The sequence below is a fragment of the Chiloscyllium plagiosum genome, chromosome 32 (assembly GCF_004010195.1).
Source record: "Chiloscyllium plagiosum isolate BGI_BamShark_2017 chromosome 32, ASM401019v2, whole genome shotgun sequence".
NCBI classification, from domain to species: Eukaryota; Metazoa; Chordata; class Chondrichthyes; order Orectolobiformes; family Hemiscylliidae; genus Chiloscyllium; species Chiloscyllium plagiosum.
In genome coordinates, this window is record NC_057741.1 from 20,553,885 (window position 1) to 20,570,974 (window position 17,090).

General features: G+C 38.2%; 2 protein-coding genes across 3 annotated transcripts in view; one reads left to right on the forward strand and one right to left on the reverse strand.

The window, feature by feature from the left end:
* mfsd8 (major facilitator superfamily domain containing 8) overlaps nucleotides 1-8,956 on the forward strand; it is a 52,824-nt gene extending 43,868 nt beyond the window's left edge. The window contains exons 9-10 of the mRNA XM_043673950.1: nucleotides 7,260-7,565; nucleotides 8,402-8,956. Coding sequence (XP_043529885.1) covers nucleotides 7,260-7,565; nucleotides 8,402-8,605 — 510 coding nt within the window. The 3' untranslated portion in view covers nucleotides 8,606-8,956. The remainder of the gene's footprint in view (nucleotides 1-7,259; nucleotides 7,566-8,401) is intronic.
* A 241-nt stretch (nucleotides 8,957-9,197) lies between these two features.
* The window catches only part of plk4 (polo-like kinase 4 (Drosophila)), a 68,031-nt gene continuing 60,138 nt past the window's right edge, over nucleotides 9,198-17,090 (reverse strand). For both annotated transcript variants that reach the window (XM_043674183.1, XM_043674182.1), the window contains exons 15-16: nucleotides 14,204-14,310; nucleotides 9,198-10,651 (exon numbers count right to left, since the gene is read on the reverse strand). In XM_043674183.1, the coding sequence (XP_043530118.1) occupies nucleotides 10,543-10,651; nucleotides 14,204-14,310 (216 nt within the window). In that variant the 3' untranslated portion in view covers nucleotides 9,198-10,542. The remainder of the gene's footprint in view (nucleotides 10,652-14,203; nucleotides 14,311-17,090) is intronic.

A 17,090-nucleotide genomic window follows, 5' to 3' on the forward strand; every position in this document is an offset into this window, starting at 1 on the left:
CCTAAACTGCACACAATATTCCAGATGCGGCCGTACCAGAGTCTTATACAACTGCATCATGACCTCAGGACTCCGGAACTCAATTCCTCTACCGATAAAAGCCAGTACGCCATATGCCTTCCTCACCGCACTATTTACCTGGGTGGCAACTTTCAGAGATCTGTGTACATGGACACCAAGATCCCTCTGCTCATCCACACTACCAAGTATCCGGCCATTAGCCCCGTACCCCATCTTTTTGTTATTCTTCCCAAAGTGAATCACCTCGCACTTAGCTACATTGAATTCCATCTGCCACCTTTCTGCCCAGCTCTGCAGCTTCTCTATATCCTGCTGTAACCTGCCACATGCTTCCTCACTGTCAACAACTCCTCCGACTTTTGTGTCATCCGCAAACTTGCTCACCCAACGTTCTAACCCCTCTTCCAGGTCATTTATAAAAATGACAAACAGCAATGGTCCCAAAACAGATCCTTGCGGAACACCGCTAGTGACGGCACTCCATGAAGAAACTTTGCCATCAACTACTACCTTCTGTCTTCTTCCATCCAGCCAATTCCTAATCCAAACCTCCAACTCACCCTCAGTGCCATACCTCCGTATTTTCTGCAGTTGTCTACCATGGGGAACCTTATCAAACGCCTTACTAAAATCCATATATACCACATCTACCGCTTTACCCTCGTCCACCTCCTTAGTCACCTTCTCAAAGAATTCAATAAGGTTTGTGAGGCACGACCTGCCCTTCACAAAACCATGCTGACTATCCTTGATCACATTATTCCTATCCAGATGTTCATAAATCCTATCCCTTACAATTCTCTCTAAGATTTTGCCACAATAGAAGTGAGACTCACCGGCCTATAGTTACTAGAAGCAGTACTTCCAAATAAACTTGGACTATAGCCTGGTGTTGTGCGATTTTTAACTTTGTCCACCCCAGTCCAACACCAGCATCTCCAAATCAAGGATAATGGTGAGAGTGTTGGGAAAATAGTGGAAGATTGGGAAAAAAAGTCTTGAAGTTGAGAAAAAAATAGTACAATTTTCTGCGTAAGAGTTCAATGGCCTGTATCACAATAGAAGAGGAGGATAGCTAGCCGAAAGTCACAAAGAAATCAATTAGATCGGGGACAGGGACTGAATAAAACTAAATGTTTTTTTTCCCCCGAAGAAATTATTGGAATTAGAGTGACAAGTCCTAGGATTTGACTGCTTCCATTCAAGGGTGTTAAGCAAAATAGAGGAGCACACATTGTAGGTACCCGAAGTATAATCTTTCTAAGTTCCCAGATCCAGGAGTCATCCCTCTGGATTGAAATTTGCACATACCACTCTGCTTTTTAAGAAGAGCAGAAGAGGAATATCAGGGAATTACTGACCAGTTAGCCTAATACCTGCGGTAGGGAGATTGTTGGAGTCTATAACCAAGGATTCAGGGTAACTGAACACCTCATTTTCAGCTAATTAGGGAAAGCCAGCATGGATTCATAACATGGATTCATCCCTATAAAACCTCTTCGAATTTTTTGAACAGGTCACGAATGTATTGATCTTACCCTGTTCACTACATTATATTTATCAAATGCTTTCTGGAAGTCTAAGACTGTTAAGGTAGAAGCCCACAGAACTGAGGGCCAATTGCTGACATGGCTGGGAAATTGGTTGAGTGGAAGGTGACAAAGTAGAGATAAAGGGTAGATACTCAAATTGGCAAGCTGTCAATTATGGTGTCCCACAAGGTGATTGGTTAGGGCCTTAATTATTCACTTTTTATTAATGACTTGAATTAGAAGTCGAATCCTTAGTGTGGAAACAGGCCCTTCGGCCCAACAAGTCCCCACCGACCCTCGGGAGAGTAACCCACCCAGACCCCTTTCCCTACCCTAGATTTACCCCTGACTAATGCACCTAGCCTACACATCCCTGGACACTATGGGCAATTTAACATGTTCATTCACCTAACCTGCACATCTTTGTGATTGTGGGAGGAAACCCATGCAGACAGTTGCCAGAGGCTGGAATCGAACCCAGGCACCTGGCGCTGTGAGGCAGTAGTGCTCACCACTGAGCCACCATGTGACTTGGGTAATGGCATTGTGTCCTTAGCAAGTTTACTATGACTTTCACAGTTCATGGTGGTATTGCCAATGTAAATGATAGCATAACATTACAAAAAGGGGTATTGATCAACTAAGTGAATTGGCAAATCTGGCTGATGGAGTTCAATGTAATGAAGTTGAATTTATCTATATTGGATCAAAAACAGATCAGGGTGCTTTGTAGATGGTATGACATTAACTACAGTGGCTGTCTGAAGTGACTTTAGCATGGTGGCTTAGTGGTTAGCACTGCTGCCTCACAGCACCAGGGACCCAGGTTAGATTCCAGCCTTAGGCGACTGTGTGGAGTTTGCACATTCTCCCGGTGTCTACATGTGTTTCCTCCACGTGCTTCAGTTTCTTCCCATGGTCAAAATTTGTGTAGGTCAAGTGAATTGGTCAGCTAAATTGCCCAGTGTTAGGTGCATTAGGCAGGAGTAAAAGGGGGTCTAGATAGGTTCCTCTTTGGAGGGTCGGTGTCGACTTATTGGGCCAAATAGCCTGTTTTCACACTGTAGGGAATCTAATCTAACCAGAGATTTGGGGGTTCAGGCACACAAATCTTTAAAATACCACAAACGGATGCAGAAAATGATCAAGCTGGTTAATGGGATGCTGGCCCTTAAATCTAGGAGACTAGAATATAAGAAAGCAGAAGTTATGTTGCAGTTGCATCAAAGCTTTGTTAGACCTCATTTGGAGGACTGTAAGCAGATCAGGCACCACCCCTCAGGAAGGATATATTGGCCTTGGAGGGAGTTCAGTGGAGGCTTACAAGAATGATATCTAGACTTCAGGTATTAAGTTTGAGGAGAGATTATGTTAATTATGGCTGTTTTCTCAAGTAGTTTGAAGATTAAGGACTGATCTGAAAGTGTGCCTTCAAGATATTAATAGGAAAAGACATGATAGATAAAGAAACTCTTTCCACTGGTTGTGGATTCTAGAATTGGGCTGCATAGCCTGAGAATTTGGGCCAGATCGATGTAGAAGTGCTTCCAAACACAGTGATAAAGATTTGGAACTCCCTTCCACAAACAGCAGTGAACGCTTGTTAATTTTAAGTTAAAGATAGTTTAAATTTTTGTTTTGCAAAAGGTGTTAGGGGTCATGGGCCAAAATAGACAAATGGAGTTAGGCCACAGAATGGCAGATCAGGCTTGATGGGCTTACTCCTGCTCCTTTATTCCTGATTGAGAATCTTGCTGGTAAATGGCAGGGAACTGATTAGCTAATTATTTGATATCAAAGCATGCAAATCTCACCTCATTTACACGTGGGTTGCAATTTTCCCAGGTAGCAGATACAGCTCACTGGCATCTTCTGTAGGCTTGCATTTTGGTCAGTGTCCTCTCAATATCTCAGAGGCATGTTGCATGAGCAGTAATGCCTCTAACCTACCTGCAGAGGTTGGCAACAGCAAAGCACCAATCTCATCACATCTATATTCTATGCTCTTCATCACCGTCATGGCACATCTTTGACTCACTTTTATAAAAGGTTAGTACATTAATACTGAACTTTAGAGCCTGCTGATACATTACATTGCAGTGCTGCTGCCAGCCCACTTTGCAAGTAGGGACACTAACCCCTCTCACCCTGTGCATCGGCGGCGTTAGCTTGCTTTCTTCATGCTCACTGCATTTTGTGCACACATAGGTAGGCAGGTTGTCATGGTTATCAGCAATCATGAATGAAGAGGGTGAACATGGTGCTTTTAGTGTTGTACTGTGTCAGTTTGGCACTGCACCACGTAACAGCTTACTTGACAAACAAACATATTTCAATAGAGTACTCATTTTGTACACACACAAAGATCATAAGAAATATTCTACACAAACAATCTGCTATTGTGCAAGGGGTGTCAAATCCTGCGCAGTATTCAATTTATCAAAAAAAGTTAGAGGTGGGGAAATACTGGAACAAGGTGGTGAACAGAACATTATTTAAACACAGAAAAACTGCAGAAAGCTGTAACACAAAGGGACTTGGGAGAATTTGTTATGAAACATGAAAGCTAATGGGATATTGACCCTTATTTCAAGAGGTTGGAATATAAGAGTAAGGACGTCTGACTGCAACTGTACAACTTGGTGAGGCCACACAAATAGTATTATGAGTAGCTGAGATGTAACCATTGGAGCCTCCTTATTCTGCACTTGTCTTTTTTCCATAAATTAACAGGTTACCCATTATAAGCATGAAGCTTACATGGTGAGAAAATGACTAGGGCTGTAATCACAAGGTTGCCATTAAGATTGATCTTGAGCATGTGTAACAATGTATATGTTGACTAAAGAACCCATTGGCAGATTTCTCAACTAAGACATTGAAGAAACATGGTCCATACATACATAAAGCAGTGAGCCATGAGAATGAATCCTATCAATCATGTTTGTCACCACTCTTACACAAGTCCCACACACCTCTGCAATGTGGCTTTGCAGTCATGTAAAGTGGCAGGTCGTTTAGATATAAACCTGGAATTGTCATTATCAACAAAATGTAGTTTGTGCTCATAGTCCTTAAGATTGTAAGATGTAAGAACAGAAATAAGCCATTCAACCTATCAATAGATAGTGGCTGACTGATTATCCTCAACCCCACATTCCTCTGTAACCAGATTCTCTTAGTTTAAAATAAAATCTGTCCATTTCAGCTTTGAAAATACTTAACAACTCAGCCTCAACATTCGTCCGCAGTAAAGAATTCCACAGCTTACTATGCTCAGAAAAGAAATTTCCCTCGGATTTAAATGGCCTCTTAGTCTGGGATTATGCCCTGTGGTCCTGGATTCTCTTACAAGGTGAAACAACCCTTTCTACCAACCCTGAAAAGCCTTGACAGAATCTTGTATACTTCAGTTGGTTGCCTCATTCTTCTATACTAATGAATATAGGCCCAATCTACTCAGCCTCTCTTCATAGGATATTTCCTCCATACCCAGGATCAACCTGGTGAACCTTCCCTAGTTACCTCCAATACCTACATTGGTTCTTGAATAAACAAGGAGCCAAACTGTGCAAAATGTTCTAGCTGATGTCTAACTAGTACCTGGTGTTGTTTTTAGCAAGACTTTCCTATTTTTATACTTCATTTTCTTTGAAATAAAGGCCAACTTTCCCTATGACCCATTGAACAATCTAATGCACAAGGGCTCTAAATCCATCTGTACTGCAGCTTTCTTCATTTAAATATTTGCTCCCTCAATTCTTCCTGCCCAATGCCTAACTTCAAATTTGCCCTAATTATATTCCATCGATCACTTGCCTAACCTATGTATATATCCCTCTGTAGATTGGGTCACCCTTAGTCAAGCAAATTTGTAAAAAGCAAATCTAATTAATGTTTATGATTTAAACCCAGTCGTCTTTGATTCTAGTCCCCACTCTCACATAGACAAACAAAAGTAAGTAGCCACTTCACTTGTCCAGTCTTTATGATTCATAATATCACATGCACACAGGATTGTATCTTGATTTATTGCTGAAGATACTGCTGGATGTAGATATCTCCAGTGGGTGCAGAATATTCAATTGATTTTTAAAACAGACTCAATAAATTGATAATGAGCAGATAACCAGGGAGAAATTAAATCTATGTCCTGAGCTTTAACAGCCATAATCCTTCTGACAGAAAACACTTCAAACTTAGAAAATGATGGAAAAATCAGAGTCATTGTCAGACTGATTGATTGCCACCAATATCCCTGCATGGCACCAGTTAATATCCAGACATTAGTCAACTGTTTTGAGCATAATGAATCACATCTGAAACACCTACAGTTTTCTTTGAACAAGAATTAACCTACAGGCTTAGCTTCAAAGAAAGCAGATTTTTTTTAAAAAAGCTGTTGTTTACAGCTCAAAGGTCACCTTCAGCTTCTAGCTCCAAACCAAACAGTGATAAAAAAAGGTCTCGATATATGATAAATAACTGTGGTCCTACCACTGTACCCTGTGACACTCCAATTACAGCTTGCAATCCTGAAAATGACCCCTTTATCCCAATTCTCTATCCATTTCAGTATACTACTCCCAACACTGTAGGCTCCATTGTCAAATAGCCTAACATATAGTACCTTACCAAACAACTTCAATAAACCCAAACATGTCACATGTACTGGTTTCCCTTTATCTATTCTGCTTGTTACCTCTTCAAAGAATTTTAAAATGATTTTTATCTTCATGAATATATGCTAGCTTTGCTAGTTTTTCATTTATTTCAAAACGCTGTACTATTACATCGATTATAACAGCTTAAATGTTAGTCTAACTGGCCTATAGTTACCTGCTTTTTCCTCTCTGATTTTTGAATTAAAAAAAGTGTTACATTGACAGTTTTCCAGAATCTAAAGGTTTTTTTTGGAAGATTATAACCAGTGCATCCACTATCTCTAGCTACTTCCTTTAACTTGTCTAGGATGCACCCCATCAGGTCCAGAGCCCTATCAACTTTTAACACCATTGGTTTTTATTTTCTCTCCCCCTTCATTAAAAGCTATTGATTGCAAAAGCACTAAATAGTGCCCTCTACTGGGAAAAATAGAAAGTATTTATTCAACTCCTAAACTCTTCAGAAACTACTTATTTCCCTTGCCTCTTTCTACAGAAGCCTACATTCACACTGACCTTACTCTTCAATGAATTTGTAAAGAGTTCTTGCTGTCATTACCCTCAAATTTTCCCACCCCTCCGTTTGCTTTAAACTTGACCCAATTGTCCAGCTTACTAATCTTTGCCTTTTTGTCCTTACTCTTCAATGAATTTGTAAAGAGTTCTTGCTGTCATTACCCTCAAATTTTCCCACCCCTCCCTGTTTGCTTTAAACTTGACCCAATTGTCCAGCTTACTAATCTTTGCCTTTTTGTATTTTTCTTCTTTCAAAACTTGAAGTAATCCTTACCTTCCTCTATTGGAATACCTGAGTTCGCATATCCCTTTCTTAGAACCCTTCTTTCTCACTGGTATATCTTTGTTATTTTCTTCAATGTTTGCCAAGTACGACTATCCCAATAGGATGTTGAGGATACAAATGCAGTTTCTCAAAAAAAAAAGGTAAATTTAGTCATTTACATGCACAAAAATTACTGAAAAGTGCATCAGATGTAAGCTACTTTAGTATGGTATTTCATTTTTCTTTGCCTTCTTGATGTAGCTGATGGCAATCAATTGTATATTAAAAATAAATAACCCAATTGTTTTTCTATCATTTACAGATATTAAGAACACTTCCAATTACAATTCTACTGAACTAAAGTATGAGTCAGTCTTAACACAACCTTCACTATACCTTCGTGCTGAGAGAGTAGGTTGTCCTGTGCAGCAAGTGTGGTGTCAGCATATTCCCAGCATCCATCTGGTTCAGTACATTCTTTCCGCTGTACTGATTGGCGTGGGGTACCCAGTCTGTAATGTTATGACTTATACATTGTATTCAAAGATTCTTGGACCAAAGCCTCAGGTAACAGATGTTTAATTAGGTTACAATGTCAACAGGCAATGAATAAAGATGACTCTCAATGACTCGAGATTTCTCAATAACATGCTCTTCTAGCGTGTGCTTGGTTGTATTATCACATGTTTCTATGTGTAGTGGTGATCTTTTGCTTTCCAGCTTATATTCTTGCATCTTATTTTAAATGTGTAATCCAAGACTATAGTCAGAGAAAGTACATTAACTGCTACTTCAGTCTTTTGTCATTTGAAAATTAGTGTCCTCAATTTCACAATTCATCATTTAATTTTGAATGAAAGTATTCAAACATTCAGCACCAATATTCTGCCTTCCTTTAACCAAGAAGCATTGTAGTAGTTTGCATTTGGAGTCTTTAACAACTGGTTTAATAAAATGACAGACGTTCCACCTGACTGACCAATTAAAACAAAATCTAGATGAGAATCAGAGCAAAGCCAAGCTCATGCTAACCAGTCTCAAGAACTAAACATATACCTGGCATTGGTTTGCTCACCAATAGACAAATTGTGTAGTAAGCAAAATTGAATTGAAGGCTTACTCACAGTCAGATCAACTATGACAGAAACCAGGCTGAAAGGTATTTCATTTGTTAGCTATGTAGTGGAAGGTAGCCTACTAGAAGGAGTTGGAATAAAACTTCTGGGCAAAAATAAAAGTCTCCTACATATGCTTAATTTGACAAATTTAAAAGCTAAATTATTTTAACAATACTTGCTATTTATTTTTCAACTTAACCACAGCATCTGCTTCAATTTAATTAAGTATTTACTTGATCAAGAGTGTATGACATCGAAATTTTGTTCTCACTTTTAATCTTATAGGGTGTTTATATGGGCTGGCTAACAGCCTCTGGAAGTGGAGCACGCACACTTGGACCTGTGTTCGTTAGTCAAGTTTACACTCATTATGGTCCTCGATGGACATTTGGCCCCATTTGTGGGATTGTGATGGCAGCTATAATACTTATGGGTCTGATATACAAGAGACTCTCACGATTCTCAATCCAGTATCAGAGACTGCAGTAAAGATGGGCCAAAGAGAATAACCATTTTGTATCCAGCCTTGGAAAAAAAGCACACTGATGAAACCTAACTGATTGCACTTTACATTTTATATGGGCTGCTTCAAATAAGTGGTAGGGGAAAAACTGCAAGTGTTATTTTCTGCTTTGTATCTTGTTGTAATTTACTTGATTTTATTTAATATACAACTTATCTAATGGATTAACAACTTTTACAGTAAAATTGATGCACTGATAGTGAGATTTTGTGATAGCACTAAAATTCTTTATTTAAAGTTAAGTCTGAAATTATGAATAAAGTATTATGAACCATTTGATATTGTATGAAATAGATTAATATAAGATTCTTAAAGAAAACTTTAAGAATCCAATCTGTACGGTTGGTGTAAATTTGAAAATAACTGATCTTAATTGGATCACTTAAAATAGTGGTTTTTAAAACTTATCCTCCAACAATAAAATTCACTTCTGTAAAAGCTCTCATCTTTTCTGACCCAGCTATTCTTTTTTGACACAGTCTTCAACATCTGTTTTCTATTTCATGGTTCATAACAGAATAGGGCTGAAGAAGGGCTCATGCCCGAAACGTCGATTCTCCTGTTCCTTGGATGCTGCCTGACCTGCTGCGCTTTTCCAACAACACATTTTCAGCTCATAACAGAATAGGGAAGTGAAAACTATCCAGTGGAATGGATGGGTGATTGGATTGTTGAGATAGTTACAAGTTAGAAAACATCATGAATGCCAACTCTTGTTATCTTAAACAACCTTCAGTTCAGCCTCTTTGTATTTAAAAAAAAGGATACACGCCTACAGTAAATTTTTAAAATTGCAAAAAAGGGCAAAAGATCTTGAAATGTGAGTTTAAGGGGAATTCAGTCAAACTAATTTTTATATAGCAGTAAACTAGAACAAAAAGTACAAAACAATTGTTGTATTAAAATAGTCAACTATATACAAAACAATATAGTACAAATATATGCACAATATACATAATTTACAGTAATGACAGGGAATGATGGCAAAGTCTAGACTTGTTTTTGTAAGATAACTATCAATATCACAATATAGAAACAATTCATGCTATTTCAGCAATGGATGCTAGTTTCATTCACTTCAGCAAATCATTACTTTTCAGGCGTGTACTCAAGGTTGGACCCCAGAGATTAAAACCAAATTAGTAAATACTTATTGATTTTAAAACCAGTCAAAATGCATAAGTACTGCAGCCAAATTTTCTTAACATTTTCCACATTAGCAAGTAATGTTATATTTTCTGGTATTTTGCAAATTGCTTTGTTTCGATATTTCAAGATTTCAAAATGTGTTAAAAATCCAGGATTAAAAAGGTTCCATGATGCTGATGTTGTGTAACAGGATATAGAGTACAATTCTGAATTTCATTTTGGAAGAGGAATAGAAAGAAGTGTTCTACTTACAATAGATGAAAAAAAGTGTGAAGCTAGAACATGCCTCAAATAGATTAATGCTAAAGTGGTTGAAATCAAAACAGTGACAAAAGTATATATAATGCCTATATAAAATTGTCTTTCAAAACCAAAGTTCATGAACAAGTTTATATAATTTGTATAAATCCCTTTTATACATAAAGCAGACAAATACAATTCAACAATCTACCACTTCAACATTTTAAAAAACTGTTTTAACATGACATTGATGTTCATTCAAAATACACTTAAATGAGCAATAGAAAAATAAAAGTCTTCAATGTACATTAACAAGCATTACAAAATATACAGACTATTTATAGCATATTTACACTTTGTTTTATAAACTTCAGCTTGAACTTGGTTAGTTGTTAATCAAATTTCATACTTTTTAGAAAAAGCTCAGTTTTTCTCTGAAAACATACTGTATGACAGTATACGAGTAGAAAATGTTGTTAAACTTCTGACTTCACATTATAGCAGATGAGCTTGCTTACTGAATTGTACGTTGGTTTGTTTGATTTGCCAGTAATCCTAGGATTGAAGAGAGGCACTGTAGTTTCCCTTTCACATGGTCTGGAATCTTCTCATTTTGCCCATACCTATCAAAACATAATGTATGTTTTTCATGAAGGGGAGGATGATGTGGTCAGTTCTACTTAAAATCAAAATGAAACAAACAAACAACAAAAAAAAAACTGCAGATACTGGATACCTGAAATAAGTACAGAAATTTCTGGAGAAACTCAGTAGGTCTGGCAGCATCTGCAGAAACAAAACAGTTAAATGTTGAGTCCAATGTCCAGTTCTGACTCAAACTGTTAACTGTTTTCTTCCCACAAATGTTGCCAGGTCATAGTTTCATTAGCAAATTCTGGTTCTATTTAAAATCATTATACTTGACAGCTTTAAAAAAAAGTTAGTATACATTCCAAAATGCATATGACATGGGAGGACAAAAGTGTAGTGATGAAAGTGCGACAAAAATTAAAGACAGGTGGTACCAATAAAAAAGATGCGATACTCAGTTGTTTGCATCAAATAGCAAGATATTGGAGCAAGAAAGGAATTTAGAGGCAGATTATAAATGCAGCATGACTACATAATTTGAATTATGACAAAACCATAAAATGAAAAAAGGTATAGGTCAAAAACAGTTTCTTTTCACAAATGCATTTATAATTCCAATCTTTTACTTAAGCAGGTAGTTTTCAACAGATTTATAATGGTGCAAGTGTTGTTCAGTTCTTAAGTACCTGTACCAGCTCTGGATGAGCATCATTGACTTGGTGCCATTCTTTTACCTTTGCCTGTAATCCCAAATAATGTTTCTATATAAATAATTATCCAATGCCCGCTTGAATGTATCAGTCGAGCATATCTCCATCTCAGGCAGTGCATCCCATGCCTCAATCATCATGAGTCTCTCTCACCACATTTGCTACTTTTGCAAATTACCTTCATTTGTGCAAATTCATTTTTCATCCTTTTGAAAAGGGGTATGGTTTCTCACCATGTACTCTAACCAGCCCCCTCCTCATTTTGAAATCTTCCATCTTACAGAATGGAAACAGACAGTTTGGTCCATACTGACCAGAAGCCCAAATTAAACTAGTTCCACCTGCCTGCACTTGACCTATATTCCTCCAAACATTCATCTACCAATCCAAAATGTCTTTTAATCATTGTAACTGTACTCACATCCATCATTTCCTCTGGAAGTTCATTCCACACATGAACCACTGTGTATAAAAAACATTGCCCCTCATGTCTTTTATAAAATCTTTCAGCTTAGCTTCTCTCCAAGGAAAAACAGTCCCAACTTTCAAGTTTATGTTCATAACTGAAGTTACCACTCTAATAAACCTCTTTCACTCTCTCTAATGTGTTCACATCCTTCTAAAAAGAGTGCAGCAGCCAGACAAAAAAAAAAATGTAATATCATCTACATTGAGGTTTATAGAAATGTCAAACATTTTACTATTTAGCACAACAAAATTCAAGTTTTGTAAAAAAAATGCTAGTTCCATGATAGAGTTCTACATATACAACTTGCATAACAGCTGTTTGCAGTTTGAAGTTCATTTTCACTAAGTCTATTAAACCTCAGCCTTTTTAAAGATTTAAAAATTTATCCAATCACAGAGCAGAGTTTTTAGCAGTTTCATGACCACTCAGACTGAGTATGGAGAACTCTGCTACAGAGATTTTGCACAAATCCATCTGTTGAAGCACTTAAGATAGCAACTGTTACCTTTGAAGAGACCCAATGACAGAAGAAAATATTCTAAAATGTATGTTCCATAAAAGAATTAGTTTGATGAATCTTTAGACCCTCAGGTGATTTGTTTTCTTCGAAACTGCTAGCCCATATATAAAAAAGGAGCTGTAGCATGATAATCAGTTCATTGCTGGGATGCTGAAATGTTGTAAATAGATGCTTGTAGTCAGGAAAAGATAAAATGTTATCACGCCATTACATAAGCTAACCTTTGAAAATATCCTTCCTGAGATGGCTGTGCCACTGGCTGGGCCTACATTTATTGCTGAGCTGTCCATGTGTTAGAGGTAGACCCACAATGCTATTAGGGAGGGAGCTTTGAAAGGCGAACTTGCAGGTGGTGGTGCTCTTACCACGTATCTGCTGCCTTGGTTCTTCTGGATGGAAGTGTTGTCTAAAGGAATCTTGGTTAATATATCCAGTATATCTTGTTGCTGTTACACAATACTGCTGAGTACTGGGAGCAGAGTGAGTAGGTGTGATGCCAACCAAGTGGGCTGTTTTGTCTTGAATAGTGTCAAGCTTCAAGGGTTGTTGGAGCTTTTTCCAAGTAAGTACTACTTCACACTTCTGACTTGTGCAAACTTTTGACTGGGTTTGGTGAGTTAGGAGGGGACTACAGGATTCCTTACCTCTGATCTGTTCTTGGAGCCACAGTATTTGTATCCAGTTCAGCTTCTGGTCAATGCTAACACCCAGAATATTTATAGGGGGAGAGTCAGTGCTGGTAATGCCATTGAATGAGAAGGGACAATGGCTACATTCTCTTGTTGGAGATGGTCATTGCTTGGCATTTGTTTGGCGTGAACTTTATTTTGCTACTTTTCAGGCAAATCCTTCAGAGGTGTCCTGCAACTGAAATTGGCAGACCTTCTCCAAACAATCTTCCTTTGTGCCTGGTAACACTTCATCCAGTGTCTGGGACATTGCAAGGTACAGTGACATGCATGGAATATATCAGGCTCCTGTTCAACTAATCTGAGATAGCTCCCTCAATTTTGGGACTCGCTCCCAGATGGTACTAAGGAGGATTCTGCAGTGTTGACACAGCTATTTACCATTGTAATTTCCAGTTTTTCGTTGATGCTGTCCATACGGTTTCATTACTTTTGAGACTTTCTACTGATTGTTACAAGTGCCTTGCTCAGCTATTTGAGGGGACAGTTAAAAGACAACCATGTTGCCGAGATTGGAGTCAAATGTAGGCCAGACCAGGTTAGGATAGCAGTTTCCTTCCTGAAAAGGACACGAGTGAATCAATTGGGTTTTTCTGACAAAAAATGGTTTCATGGTCATCATTTGACTTAAAATTTCAAATATTTTAAAAATTGATTTCAAATTCCAACTGCCATGGTGGGATTTAAACCTGGATCCTCAGAACATTTCTAGGGTCCCTAGGCCATTGCCTCCCCATACCCATTTGGGGTATCTCATCTGATAAATATCAGAGTTTTTTTTATTAGATTAGATTACTTACAGTGTGGAAACTGGCCCTTCAGCCCAACAAGTCTACGCCGACCTGCTGAAGCGCAACTCACCCAGACCTATTCCCCTACATTTACTCCTTCACCTAACACTACAGGCAATTTAGCATGGCCAGTTCACCTAGCCTGCACATTTTTGGATTGTGGGAGGAAACCGGAGCACCCGGAGGAAACCCACGCAGACACGGGGAGAATGTGCAAACGTCGGTTGGTCACCTGAGGAGGGAATTGAACCCAGGTCTCTGGTGCTGTGAGGCAGCAGTGCTAACCACTGTGCCAAAACTTGTTCCACACCTGTTTTTTTTTAAAATCATGGAATACAGTTCTAACTAATCCATATAATTGAGCGTGTTTGTCATACATAACATTACGACATTAAAAATAATTACCTGATTGCTTGGCCCTGAGGAGATGTGTAAATAACAGATGCGACTCCAGCTTGCACCAGGAGCTGGGAACCATCGTTAAATTGAACCCAGACTTCACCACTGATTAACTATCAAGTAATAACAAACATTTGTAGGGTTAGCATTTTATCCCATTATTTAAAAATACAATTCAATAAATGAAACTGTGCTCTCAACTTCTATTTTGATTCAAGGCCAAAAATCAAAATCTTTAACTTTCTGATACTTGGTGCTAGAAGTGCTCATTTCACTCTTCACAGGGGACTGCATATGAGCAACTAATACTTTCAACAATTGCTTTTCAAAATAAACTCATCTACTAGTATAGTTACTCTCCAGAGACACCTATCATTCCGGTTCACAGCTTATTGTGGTTTGGCCTGTCAGCCTCTTTCCACTGTAAAGAACTCACTGTACAGTAAACTACAAAAAAAAAGTGCAATAAAAACATCCCTGGCTTTTTGTTGACACCCAATGTTAAACAAAGGCACTCATTAGAGAACTAAGACAGTTCTTGGACAGTTCATATGATCTAACTGGCCACACGCTAGTAGATCGAAATCATAAAATAATGAGAAGCTGGCAGTACAGAAAGAGGCCATTCATTACACTATGCCTATGCTGACCGAACAGCAGACAGGTGTCATTCCTGATTCCAGCATTTTGTCTGTAGGTCAGCTCTTTATCCTCAGTTACCTGTCCAATTCCTTTCCAAAAAAGGACTTTGTGTCCTACTTAATTTCTTATGAAACATGCCTACTTAAAAGTTACCTTTACACAGGCATCTGTAGAAAACTAATGCACAGAAAAAATGATTCTATATTAACGATTGTGATATAATAAACTTCAGAACTTTAATAACTGGTCATGGTTTGAAAGAAACAAAGATAAACTGTTTCACCTGGAAAGCAGCAGCAATAATTGTGTCTGGAATAACCTATTCCAGGACAAGGACAAACTTGTACAGGAATTGAAAGCAATTGGCAGTGTCTGGGAAAAGGTGGTGTGAAGACTACATGAAAAAAAGTGTTTTGGCACCTGCTTGATAACTAGATGCCTCATGCCACAATGACAGATGATTCCCATGCAGAGCAATTTAAGGAGTTAACTGCAGAAAAGCTATGTCTTCAAATAGTTAAAGCCAAATGTAATAAGGAACAAAGAACCTACTTCTAATAAGGCAAGCTGCAGATTTGCAATATTTTGGATGAAAGGACCTTAAATAATTAATAATATTACATCATAGACCTGAAGAACAAAAAGAACTGTACAAGAATTCAACACCAGAACAATACAGAAATAGAATTTTGAACAATACTGCACGAGGGTTAAACTCTGGATACTTGCAGAGACAGACATTGTTGGTTGGAATTGTAGCTAAATTCCACCATTAATCAGGTAATAGCAAGTTGACTTGAGAGACAAGATCCCTCCAGGAAGCAAGTTTATTTTGGTTGCTACATGCAATAAAGTTTAAACGATTATTTCAATATTTGATTGATTGAGAGATTTCTTAACAAGTAGCTGAATTAAAAAGTAACAATAATTTAACCACAACACTATTGACAGCTCGTGTATTAACATTCATTCTTACAAAAGTTAAAAATACCACCAATCTTAAATTTCAGATTTCAAAGCAAGTATCAGGACAGGTTATCTGTAAAACGGAAGTTTAGCTGGACATCCTTGCTACTGTGGGAGAGCACAAGGCTTTCAAGTTTTGCCTTCTCCTACCACCTTGTGCTTTGGAAAATCATGGCTACAGACCCAGTGTTGCTAGTCATAAATACTGACCCGATTGCAAATTCTGTAAGTTTTTGACATTTCAAATGAGCCAAAATGTCCTCATTTTAATAGCACTGATACACAGCACACCTTTAAATCTAGACACTTTTACTTAACAATGCTATTGCATCCTTCTGCTAATTGCCAACTCAAACATCTATGTATAAATTTCAGAGCTAAAGGGAAGACTGTAGAAGTGTTCTAAATTTAATGTTTATAGTCTAATTAATTTTAATCAATTTTCTGCAAAAGAAAATTAACATGACATTTTCAAAATTCAAGAGTTTACTAATGGAAAACTGATGAACAAATATAACTTGAAAATTTTACTATGTTGTATTTGCTTCCAATATAATGTGAATACTTTACAATGCTGGGATGAAAGTTTTACCAGTTTTGACATTCTAATTAGAAAACTATCCTTAAGAAATTGTCAACTGCTAAGAATACAAGTAGTCAGTTGAGAGAACACATCTTGGATTTCCTATCTTTGTGATTAGTCAGGAGTTGGATAAGTAACACTGAATATCCATTTCAAAATTCCTTCATTTTTCCCCTTCTTCTGGTAGGCATGTTTCGTGCCTTTGCACAAACATGGAAAAAGTGAGGACTGCAGATACTGGAGATCAGAGTCGAGTGTATGTTGCTGGGAAAGCACAGGTCAGGCAGCATCAGAGGAGCAGGAAAAATGACATTTCAGGTATAAGCCCTTCATCAGGAATGAGGTTGTGGGCCAGAGCTGAGAGATAATTGGGGAGTGGGTGGGATGGGTAGCTGAGACATAGATAGGAGAATGAAGGGGAGGAAGAAGGTTATAGGTCTGGGGTGGGGGTGGGGTGGAAAAAAAGAGGGATGGACAGGTCCAGAAGGCACTGCTGAGTTGGGATAATGGTGGGGTGGGGGGACCGCAAATGAGGAAGCTGTTGAAATCCACATTTATTCCGTGTGGATGCAGGATCCAAAGGCAGAATGAGGCATTCTTCCTCTTGGCATTGGTGGTAATGGTTTGGCAATGGAGGAGGCCCAGGACCTGCATGTCCTTGATGGAGTGGGAGGGGGAGTTGAAGTGTTCAGCCACAGGGCA